General features: G+C 40.7%; 1 protein-coding gene across 3 annotated transcripts in view; it reads left to right on the forward strand.

The window, feature by feature from the left end:
• Nucleotides 1–12,808, forward strand: part of Phkb (phosphorylase kinase regulatory subunit beta) — a 206,236-nt gene that overhangs the window by 122,679 nt on the left and 70,749 nt on the right. For all 3 annotated transcript variants that reach the window (XM_059264496.1, XM_059264498.1, XM_059264497.1), the window contains one exon: nt 6,979–7,073. In XM_059264496.1, coding sequence (XP_059120479.1) covers nt 6,979–7,073 — 95 coding nt within the window. The remainder of the gene's footprint in view (nt 1–6,978; nt 7,074–12,808) is intronic.

Below are 12,808 nucleotides of genomic sequence, written 5' to 3' on the forward strand. Positions count from 1 at the left end.
CAAATTAGACACACAAATATGAAAATTCAAAGCTAGAATCGGCATATGAGAGAGAACATGCTTGCAGTGTTTGTCTTTCTGAGCCTGGATTACTCACTCAATGCATTTTCCAGTTCTATCCATTTCCTGCAAATTCATTTTTTATCGTTGAATAAAATTTCATCATATATATGTACGACATTTTCATTATTCATTTATCAGTTGATGGACATCTAGGTTGATTCTATTTCTAAGCTATTGTAAATAAACAGCATAAAATATGGGTGAGCAAACATCTCTGTAGTGGTATAGAGTCCTTGAGATATATGCCCAGGAGTGGTATAGATGTCATATGGTAGCTCTTTTTTTTTTTCTTTTCACTTTTTGAGAAACCCCCACACTGATTTCCATAGTGGTTGCTCCAGTTTACACTCTCACCAACAGTGTATAGGATTGCCCTTCCCCCCATCCTGGCCAGCATTTGTTGTCATTTGTTTTATTAATGGTAGCCTTTCTAACTGTGGCATCCAGGGGACTGCAGTGTACAGCAGGTATTGTAAGCATGTTGAGAACGTTTAGATTGTTGTACAGATGGGTGGTTTTCTTAAAAGAAAAACATTTTATTTAATTGCTACTAGGGCTAGAAAATTTTCATAAAAATTGTGCCAACATCCTCTTATTGATTATTTTGCTAATTTCTGTGACCAAATACCTTACAAGAAGCAGCTGATGGGAGGAGAGAGTCATTTTGGCTCATGGCATTGTCCAGTGTGGTAGAATAGCATAGCAGCAGGGTTGACTTGATGCTGTGGTTGAGGAGCTACTTGCTCACATGGCAGTGGACCAGGAGGCAGAAAGAGCTGAGTGCTGTGCTCAGCTGGCTTTCCCCCTTCCCCCTGTGTTATTCAGTACAGGACTACTGCCTATGGGGTAGAGTTGGTCTTCCTCCTTATTAATCTCCCCTGGAAATGCCCTCCCAGTCAAAAGTGTACCTCAGTGTCCTCAGTTAAGTGGACAAATAAAATTAACTATTGCAAATCTCAAATGTATTAGTAAGTTTAAATGTGGAAGCCATGCTGCCTTGAGCCTGGGTATGTGCTTCCTATTTATTGCCACACTTTGTCCCACAAAAGCTAGTGCTATCCCTGCCTTAAAATCTACCCAATCTGTCTGTGCTCTGCATTTCACATTTATTATCCTGTGTAATCCTTGTTGCCTCTCTGGAACAGCAATTTACCCAGAGTGACAGGGCTTACAGCTGAGGGTGTATTCCCAAATCTGCAGAGTGCTTCTGCCGTCTGTAACCTTTGTGGGCTTTTATTCTGAAAATGAACATTCTGTGCATGTAGTAAGGCTACTTACTGTCTTGTTTTCACTTATATGGAGCTGGAGTTACAGATGACTGTAAGCTGCCTCACATGGGTGCTGAAAACCAAACTCTTGTCCTTTGCACCAGCTTTCAGCTGCTGGGCCATCTCTAGCTACTCTCCACCAATCTAGTTAAAAATAGATTTAAAAAAATGGATTGGGGGGGGGGGTATAATAGTGTTGCTAAGGAAATTAGGATCCCTTTCTGGGTTCTTGTCTCATCAATAAAAGAATTGAAGAACTTACTCAGAAGGAAGCATGAGGACAATTTTATTAGGATTTAAAAAAAAAAAAAGCAAAAACAAAACAGCAGGGCAGTAGAAGGGGTTGGAGAAGAGAGAAGGCCTTGTGTGTAGAGTTGCTGTTATGTTCAGCAATGGAGGCTCGGCAAGCAGCCACATAGCAGATTATCAACTGAATGGCAAGGATGAGGGGTGCTTGAGAGAGAGAGAGAGAGAGAGAGAGAGAGAGAGAGAGAGAGAGAGAGAGAGAGAGAGAAGCCCAAAGTATTGGAGAAAGCATGCCTAGGCGTTGGCCAGTATCAGAAAGAACGAGATAAGAAGAAGGAAAGGAAAAGATACACTTCTGAGTCAGGATTCAGACATTGGGCTGACTTAACAGAGCTACATGCATGTTTTCCGGTGAACTGCACTGAGGCCAAGGATTCAAGGAAACAAACAGATATTATGTCATTAAAGGGATAATTAACCCCACCCTACCCCTTATCTTTAGCAGGGCTTTAAGTGACTCATTCTTCCTAAGGTTGTCCCTTGGCCAAGTGATTTTGACCAGGTGATTGAAAGGCTCAGCTTAATTAAGGAAGTGATAGTTATACTCCATGGCTTCACCAAGGGCCAGAAGCAGATTCTATCCTTTTGACCAGGAATGGGCTTGTTAGAATTAAGTTTTGGGAGGAGGAGGCAAAGAAAGAGACCACCACTTCAGTGGGTGCATTGCTCACCAAAGCAGAACTGTGCAGGGGGGGCAGGAAATATAGTGATAACTGTGTCTTCTCCCCATTGGCTGAGGTCCCCTCATGGTCTTTTTTGATTGGCTAGTCTTAAAAGAATCATTGGACATGAAGAGGGAAGGGGTCAGCCACTTTAATCTGAGAATGCATGGGGTTGGGGTAGGGTGGCAGTGACTTTGTATAGACAAAGGTTTTATGAGGTGGCAGGAGAGAAACACTTACATAAAAGTTACAAGGTAATAAAAAATTGAATTCCTTGTCTTAAGCACAAGCTTTATATTATTTGATAGAAAAGACTTGGTGTTTAATGCTTCTTAGAGGCCTCAGGACAATTGTAGGGGAGCATGTGGAGACCAGAGGAGCCCTCTACTTTTGTTTTTTGTTTGTTTTTGTTTTGTTTTGAGATATTGTCTCTCAAGGCCTAGTGCGTGTGAATCAGACTAGAATGGCTAGCTGACAAGCTGCAGGTATCTACCTGTCCCTGCCTCACCAGCATTGGGATTACAAGCACATGCCACTATGCCTGGCTTTTTTAATGTTAATACTTCTAGGGATCAAACCTAGGTCCTCGTACATACACCAGATGCTCTTTACTAAGTTATCTCCCCAGCCACTACTGTATATCTTCTTATTAGTTTGTTTTTTGGTTTTGAGTTTGCTTGCTTGCTTTGATACTCAAAACTAATTGAGGTAATGCCAAGGTGTATTTTGTAAACTTTTATTGATTACAAAATGCAAGCAATAGGTTACCTATTGTGTTTTAAGGAGTTGAAAGGTGGTTATCCTTGTTAGGTCCAAAGCAAGCCGTAAGTATGACAGTGCCATGTCATAAATGACAGTGTGGGCTCAGCTCAGCCTGGACTCTGACAGGGTAAATGAAACTCAGCATTCCTCAGCAGTCTTATGAAGTGGGTTTCTGTTTGTCAGGAAAAGCTATTAGTTCCCTTACCCACCCACTACACCAAACCATTTCTGGCAACGGGCATCTAGTTTCTAATTATCCAGAACAAGCCTATTCCAGGTAAAAGTCCCCATTCTAGCTCCCAGACTGTACTGGTCCATATCCCACCTCTCACTGCTCTTCATCCCTCGCTGCCCTGGCTCAGGCACACCACCCTTCACTACCATACCACCACCACCACCACCACCACCATCACCATCACCATAAAACTGACAATACTTTTCCACCAGTTGCTATTCTCTACCTCCACCCCACCCCTAGATGGCCACAGCAGTTTGATTACCAAATAAACTTTCTTTCTACCCACCTAGTGGTCTAGTTCTGGTGGTTTGACTGTCTTCTCTTACAATCCTGTCCTGGAAATACTTGGTTACCGTTGAGGTTGGGCATTGTGATGTTAATGTAGAAAGCCATTCTTCTTTTGTCCATGGTTTTTTGTATGTTAAATATTCCATCTGTGGCCATTTACATTCTGTTCATGTTTATCTCTCCATATGAAAACCACATGCCATTGAACTGGCACCATGAGGACCTGTACCTGTCTCCTGAATGACAGAATCATGGTGGATTGGGGGTGCTGGGTGTGTGGGGGGGGGGTTGTGTGTGGAGGAGTGGGTGTGTGTGGGGGACTGGGGGTGATATGTGGTAGTGGGGGTGGTGTGTGTATGCTATGGGGTGTGTGTGGTGTGTGTGCATGTGTGGTGTGTGTGTGTGGTGTGGTGTGTGTGTGTGTGTGTGTGTGTGTGTGTGTGTGTGTGTGTCTGTGTCCTGTGTCATTGATCCTTTAAGGATATTTGTCACTTTAACCACTATGGAAATTAATGCAATGACAAGGACAATTAGTGTTTCAATGCTTGCTAATACCACCAATTTCTTTTGATTAGTGAGTCAATCTCGGGAGGTTCCACTGTGTGTGAGCCTGTACCAGGTACTGGGGATTTAGAAGGAGGAAAAGCACACAGCCTGTGGTGTTCAATATACATGGCATAAATGGAATGTGCAGATACACATAGAAGCAGTGCCCAAAGAAATACAGAAGAAATGCAAATAATCTGTCCAAGGACTTGCTAACCAGATGATTTATTATCTATTTTAGTAGATTAGCATTTAAGCTTCCTAAGGAGAATTTTTTTCTTAATTGATCTGTCATCACTTACAAGTGAAAAAAAAAATAAAAATAAAAGAATTTCATTTCTGTAGGATAACAGTGAAACATTATAAACTACTTGACAATTGTGAGAATTTTTTTCACATTTTAGTGATGATACAAATGAACTGGGGGAATAATTTGCTCTTTTAGAATATCAGTATACAAATCAACCCTTTATCATGAGCTAAACTGAATTCAATAAATTGTTGCAGGTAGATATCTGCTCAGTGAAGCCTGTGTTTATTTGGTTTCCATTTTGGAAAAAAGTTTTTTCTTCCAAATAAAAGTACATCTGCTATATGCTAGCTATGAACAATTTGCTTAAGCATTTTGTGTGAATTTTGTGATCTGTAAAATGAACAGACTGTTATATTTAATACATGCTCAGTGCTAAACAATAGTAAGACCTTAGTAAGCACCTTTTAAGGGTGCCTGCCCTTGCTGTTTTTTCTGCTGTTAGGAGTGTTTTCATATTATTAATGAGAACTTCCAGGAGTTACCAAAATACTCTTTGGTGATTTTGTTTCTTGGACAACATTGCAGACATGCATGTAAGTTACCCCCAAATAGAACTATAATAGAAACATATTCCCAAAGCTGCAAAGAATTTTACAATCATTACCTCCCTGGTCTGTTTTTCAGAAGTAGTCATTACCTAAAAGCATTGTGGAAAATGAACTGTCCTTTTTAAAAAATAAAAATAAAAAATAAAGGATCTGTGAATAGAAACACATTTGTACCAAACTCAGCATGGTTGTTTTTATTTGATCACTGTATAACTAAAGATGAGGAATGAAATAAGCCTGCTCTATAGTTTAATTGTTATAAAATACAGGGGTGTACCAATGCATTTTAGTAGAAGTTAATTTAATTTTTTAACGTTAGCTCTACTCATCTACAGGTGTGTGGACATAACTAAGATAATGTGCAAATGTAAACGTGTCTAGGTTGGACATTGTGCTCACTGCAAATTTGCACAGTCTCTTCCAACCTGAATTCCAAGAAGTTCTGTAGACTCTCATTTCAGGGGTGTTTACCTCATGCCACCTCTCCCCAGCACAATGCCTCCACGCCCATGCAGAAACCTAGCTACTGTGTGCCCCAGGTGCTGCTGACCTTCACCCAGGTGTGGTCTACAAAGCACCAGAGAAATACTGATGTAGGGCCCTCTTCCCACCTGCCTGACCCCAACCTCCCATCTGGATCTTGGCTTGCTTGCTCTCTACTTGGATTCTATCAAAAGTTGCCACATGGAACTGTGCTGGAAAGGGCTTCCCTGTGCACTGCATTTGAGGTTGGTGACACCTGCCCATCAATGCTCCTTGGAAATGCCCTTCGTTAACAGTGTTCTGAAGTTCAGCATCTGGAAAATGTCTGCGACAGTGTGCTTCTTCCCGTGGTAACCTGAACATGTTTTAGAACACCTTTATTGGGGTGTAGTTCTTGTTTACCCTTTTATCTGTTCAAAAGTTTGTGAGTAATTGATTTTAATTTTTTTTAACTGTTTGGTTTAACATAACCAATGAAACCATCTTACGCTAGTTGTGTGTGTGTGTGTGTGTGTGTGTGTGTGTGTGTGTGTGTGTGTGTGTGGTATGTGTATATGGAGGAGCATGTGTATGAAGATGTGTGTGTATTTACAGTCTGAATCACTTTATTTTTGCAAATCTGTTCAATTCTTGTGTGTGTGCCCGCCTAGCATGTGGCCATACGTTTTGTCTTTGCATTCCTACTTCAGTGTTTGAATATTTTCTCTCTTCATTCTTGTTTGCTTTGGGGAGGGTCAGGTTGGCCATTTCTCAATATATTGTCTTAGCTTTTTATGCACCTGGTTTTAATTTGATTTTCTCTATTGTTTTTCTGCATCTGTTTCATTAATTGCAACTTCTATCATTTCCACTCTTTGGCTTTTGATTTAGTTTTCTCTTTTCACCAACCATGTGAAGATAGGAAGTTAATGTATGGGTTTTATATTTTAATTCTATTTAATAGGTACATAAATGGTGATAATATCTCAATGAGCAGCACTTTTTCTACATCGCCTAAATTTTGATGTGTTTACCTTCATTCATCTCATCAAAAGTATACTAGAGGAGGTTTTCCTCCTCCTCCTCCTCCTCCTCCTCCTCCTCCTCCTCCTCCTCCTCCTCCTCCTCCTCCTCCTCCTCCTCCTCCTGTTTAGGCATGAGGAATATTGGGAATAGGACCATGTACATGCTAGCAAGTGCTCTATAACCTGGCCCTGATTTCCTTTGATTTTTCATTTGACCATTGGTTACTTATGAGGGTTTTGCTGAATTTCCATATATTTGTGAATTTCACTAGCTTCTTATTTCATTGCATTGTAGTGAGAGAATATACTTTCTGCTGTTTCAATCCTTGCATTTATTTTATGAACTAACACATCTTGTCTCTCAGATAATGGCTCTGAGAAAACTGGATATTCTCTTGTTGAGTGAAATTTCTTGTAATTGTCTCTTTTGGCTCCCGGTGTTATGCATTTGGTGTTTTGTACTTTGTTTAGAATGTCACTTGCTTTCTTTTTTTCAGCTGATGAATTAATCAGTCCTAAAGACATTGACCCTGTCCAGCGCTTTGTCCCACTCCAGAATCAACGTAATGTGAGCATGAGGTACTCCAACCAGGTAAAGAGATGTTTTAATTCTTAATTTAGATTTATCCAAAGACATTTAAATGCTCATTAGAGAGACAATTTTATTTGAAATGTGTTTTTCTTGCTCCTTCTGTGGGAAAGGTGTCTTTTTATTTAAGTGGAGAAAGCTATTTGTTGATAAGGAAGTAGAATAAAGTGTCCTTCAGATAAACATTTCCAGATTGAGATCATTCCAGATGACTGGATGGGTGTATGTGTTTGCAGGAGGACAGACAACTTGCTGTGGAAGGGAGTAGGAGGCCGTGGAAGAGGGAGGGGCCTGTGCTTGGTGTCTCCTACTGTGTCTCCCTGACAGGACTGTGGAACTGGAGAGAGGTGCTCCTAGCACACAGTGCCCTATTCCGGGGAGGGATGGCTTTTAAATTCTTCTGGTTGCCAGCTATGGATTTCAGCTGTGTTGTGTCAACACACTCTAAAGTGTTTGCAGTATCAGCAAGATTGATGTTGACTTGAGCAAACCCTCAACTATTAAATGATACCAGTAATGAGGACTGTTAAAATGAAAATGTTGTAGGTTGTGGAAACTGCCTGAGGAGAAAGGAAATGAACCTGAGTGTGTGCCTGGGTTTCCAAGCAGTTAGCATGCATTTAATAAAAGTGGCATCAGCACTTGCAGTTGATATGCTTACAAATCCAAATGCTTGTTTTAAAAGATGCACATATGCACACGATTGTGTACACACACACAAAATGAATGAATGAATGTTAATTTTTTTTACAAGAACATAAAAGCTTTGTGTTAATATGAAACAAGAAATTTTCAGTGACCTGCTATCCTTTGTAAGGTAAGGATTGGCCTTTATCTTATGCCATTATGTCATGTGAGTGTACAACCTGTACCATGTGAGGTATTCAGGTTTACTTAAGTGTAAAATGAAGAGTCCATCTAACTATATTATCCAGTGCCAGGACTCTGCCATTTTCAGACTGTGTGTGCATTCAGATTGTCATTTGCACAGTATTTCATATGCTTGACCTAGTTCTCTAGGGTGATAACTGTATTAAACCTTTTCTTAGATTGAGGCATAGAAGACAGAACTACAAAGCATGTTATAGGTATGTGGCTAGCAAAATTACTCATTTCTTTGTGCTTGACATATGTAAGGCAGGTTGTAGGCTATCTGTGAATTATAGAACACAATATACTTATAATTCTTTCTCTCCTATTCAAGAAAGTTTATTCGGAGCACAGGACAGTAAGAATAAACTGTAGAGAGAGTTTACTGCTAACTATTTATAATTGTCAGAATTGTTTTTTAATATTGCCAGATGGCTATGCATGGCTAGCCTTCTAGATGCAGCCACTTCTTAGCTAAGAGAAGTTCTCTGGGGTGAAGACTGGGGTTCCTATCCTGCAGAGTGTATCTGTGTAGCACGAAACCGAGTTTCTGAGAGGAAGGGTAAGGATCCCCAACAGAAAACTGCTGGGAACTAGGATTGTCCTCTCCATTAGCAGCCTGGCTGTAAAATAAGGTTCTCTTGTGCTGCTTCCTAACTATATTAAACATGCTTGACATGCCTATAGCCATTGCCAGTACAGAGTACATGAGATATAGGGGTTAGATATAGCACCAAATATGGAGCCCTCTCTTTGGTTGAACTGTTTGTTTTGTGGCTAGGTTGTGACTGGCCATGTTGAAATCTGTGAGTAAAGGGTCTCTTGGGATTGACCAAGTGCTTTATGCTCTGCCAGATTTTGTAAAAGCAAATAGAGTGGTGAAATACAGATGAAAGGAGAAATCTTCCATCAAAGGAAGGTGTGTCAGAAAGTCTCAGCTCTACCTCTGGCCTTCACAAGTCACTAGAGGCCACAGAACTTGGAAACTTAGTAGACATGCAGAGAAAGCATACTGAATAAGACCATTAAAGGGACATGCCTTGGGCACTTTCTGTGGAAACCAAGCTGAGCATCTTTTCCTGTGGCGCCACAGAGATGTGCTTAGTAACCCAGCCATGTACAGCAGTGCCACACAAGAAGGATGCTCAAGTATGCTTGCCCGTGACTCCTACTGAGTGTCAGTCATGCATGCATGCACTGGTGCACTGTGAGCCAAGGCCCCAGTGCAGGTAAACTCTCCTCCCTTCTCCTGACACATGCACTGGTGCACTGTGAGCCAAGGCCCCAGTGCAGGTAAACTCTCCTCCCTTCTCCTGACACATGCACTGGTGCACTGTGAGCCAAGGCCCCAGTGCAGGTAAACTCTCCTTCCTTCTCCTGACACATGCACTGGTGCACTGTGAGCCAAGGCCCCAGTGCAGGTAAACTCTCCTCCCTTCTCCTGACACATGCACTGGTGCACTGTGAGCCAAGGCCCCAGTGCAGGTAAACTCTCCTTCCTTCTCCTGACACATGCACTGGTGCACTGTGAGCCAAGGCCCCAGTGCGGGTAAACTCTCCTCCTTTCTCCTGACACATGCACTGGTGCACTGTGAGCCAAGGCCCCAGTGCGGGTAAACTCTCCTCCCTTCTCCTGTAAGTCTTTCACATTCTCACAAGTATTTTTCATTATTAATAAATTTGATTAAAATTAGAAGTTTAGTTATTTGTCGTAGAGTATGTTCTTGCTATACTATATTGCTGTTTTCAGTATTCTTCACCTTTTTGCTCCAAGTCTTCTGTTGACCTCTTTCAGTCATACTTTAATTTCTACTAGTTCGTTCTTACTAGTTCATTCTTACTAGTTCGTTCTTACTAGTTCATTCTTGACATAGTTTTCTTGATACTTTTATAATTTTTTTATTGTCAAAATACTTTTAAATATAAATAGTCAAAAATTTTAGCTATTAATTGAATAAAAAATTAACTCTTTAGTTTGAAAGAAATAAAAAGCCCCAGGAAGTTTCAGAGAAAGTTCCTAGGAATCTTCCCTCAACCTCCCACAAGAACTGGCAGAGAGCACAGAGTTCCCAGGAACCCGCCCTCAACCTGCTGCCGTGCCAACAGCCTGCACACTGTTATTAAACAGCGTGAAACACAGAAAGCTAGCCTTGGTGCAAGCTTTCCTTTTACCGGGGCTCTCACACGTATCTGTAGTGCTACATCTGCTGCATCACGTGAGCTCGGTGTCACGGCACTGCCACCGTGTCACCACAGACTTCCATCCTAGAACCACGCTCGCTTCTTTTCCACAGGGTAGCCCCAGGTAACCGCCAATATGCTCTCTCTTATGACTTAGAATCTTTTTCACTTCAAGAATGTTAAATAATTAGATATAGCTAGCGTTTTGAAGACTGTCTTTTCTCACTAAATGAATAACTTAACGCTCCTGTAAGACCAGCCAGTTGTTAAATGTTTACTCCTTTTCATGTCTGAGCTGTACCCCCACGAGATGACTGTACCATAGTTTATTTTACCATTGCCTTGTAAAGGACATGCTGTGAAGATTGAACTATTTCCCTTCTGGTCATTGAACAAGTCCGATTGTTAAACTCTGTATTCAACTACAAATCTGATTAAAGAAATGCATTTAAGTGGAAGATGCTGCACTGTGCTTGTCTCACCATCTACCTTCTGCTGTTTCAAGAACTTCCTTACGTTATCTACGGATAATGTAAAGCAGCTAGCTTCATAGTTTTTGTTTGTCAGAGAACATTGTTAGGATGCCTTTGGTCCTGAAGTGTAGGCTGCGTGTGTTTGCTTGAGTATAGGACTCCTGGTTGATGGCATCCACAGTTTCAGATGAGAAATTCTGTCAGTTCACGTTTGTGTGAACCCTTGTCTATGTGCTCAGTCTCTTTGTGTCATTAGGCCCAACTGATAGATGAATCTACCTCCTTTGTGGCTCTCAACTCCCTGGAGCAAGGGTTGAGTAGGTTAGCAACTCTGAAGCCACTGTGGGTGCTTTGAACTACCTCAGACATCAGGTGGTGCAGAACTGTGGGGGCCAACTGGTACCTCAGTTGAGAAGCTGGGCCTGCACTCTGCATGGTGGGCTCTGTTGTGCTTCCATGTCCTGCTCCTAGAGTGAGAAAGATTGCTTTCTTTTGCTTTCTTCTCTGTGTCTGTCTGTTGCTTTAGGCTACCACCCTCTCCAGGGCTGAGCCAGGGAGTGCAGGGTCTCAGAATCCCACTTTGCTGCCATTATTCAGACTCTGAGATGTCTGGGGCTTCCAGCCTGCTGCCATACCTGTTCTCAGAGTCTTTTAGAGCCATTTGTCTAGGGCACCTTGTTCCTCCTACCAGGACTTTTTAAATGGATAATTTATGTCTTCTGATGACTAAAGAAGGGTTTTGTGTCCTTGACCTTTCTTCAAAATTATTTTTCAAAACACTAATAATATCATTTTAAAGTATTTTTAACAGCTTAGTGTATAATTTGTACTTCATACACCTCACTAATTTAAAGTGTGCAATCAATGGTTTTTACACTGTACTTGCTAAAATCAGTTTTACTTTTTTATTGCTCCAAAAAGAAATCCTGCCCTTTTAGTCATTCTCCTGTCTCAGTGCTCTCCCCTCTCTGCCCTCAACAATTTTGTTTGTACGGTTTTGCCCTATTTGTATAATCTGTAGTATTTTGAGACTGGCATTTTTCTCAGCATAACATTTTTAAGTTTTATACCTGTGACAGCACTTAATAACACTTCATTCTTTTTATTGTAGATCAACATGCCATTTTAAGTATATGGTATGTATTGTCTATGAACATGTGAGTTGTTTCTGAGCTTCGGCCATTATGAACAATGCTGCTGCCAGTCTCCAAATGCAGTCACTGTGTTTCGTGTGTCTTCATTTTTCTTGGGTATATATCTAAGAATGAAATTGCTGGATCATATACTACTCAGGTGAACTCTTGGGGAATTGCCAGACTTTCTTCCATGTGACTACACTATTTTGCATTTCCTCTAGTGTATAACAAAGGTTTCCATTTTTCTGCATCTGTACTAATACTTATTTCCTAGACTTTAGGGTAGTGTGGTGGTAAACTTGTATCTAAATGTTTTGATTCACATTCCCCCAGCTACAAAAATTAATCATATTTTCATATGTTGCTGGCAATTGAGTGACAAAACCTCTTTCTGTGTCCTAGATGATTCCTTTATGAAACTGCAAGCATTTTCTCCCATTTGGTAAACTATCATTCCACTTTCTCATTGTCATTCAGAGCACATACATTTTAAATTTTGAAGAAGCCTAGTTTTTCTACAGTTACTTTTGCTTTTAGTGTCAGGTCTAAAAGCCATTGCCTAGTCCAAAATTATAAGCTTGTGGCTTATGCCTACCTTTTCTTGTAATAATTCTGAAGTATTAGCCCTTAAATCTAGGTGTGTTGTCCATTTTTACTTAGTTTTGTATCTGATATAAGGTAGGAGTCCAGCTCCTTTCTCTGCATGTTTATCTCCAGTCGTCATCATCTGTTGAATCTTAACAGTCATTTCTAACACACGTTTCTACGTAGAATAAATATATACAAAGCTCATCATTTTAACCATTCATAAAGCAAAAAATATATTGGCTTTAAATATGTTGATGATATTTTATAGCCGTCTCCACTGTCCATATAAAAACTTTACAATAATCTCCATCTCCCACAAAAATGAAACCCATTTAATGACTGCTCCCTCCTTCCTCCACCCCTGGTAAACCCTGGCATACTTTCTGTCTCTGAATTTGCCTATTATAGGCAATAATGGAGGCAGAATCACACGTAGTCATTCTTCTGTTTCTTGATCATTTCACTAAGCATAATTTTCAGAATAATTTTG

Source organism: Peromyscus eremicus, chromosome 5, assembly GCF_949786415.1.
Source record: "Peromyscus eremicus chromosome 5, PerEre_H2_v1, whole genome shotgun sequence".
NCBI classification, from domain to species: Eukaryota; Metazoa; Chordata; class Mammalia; order Rodentia; family Cricetidae; genus Peromyscus; species Peromyscus eremicus.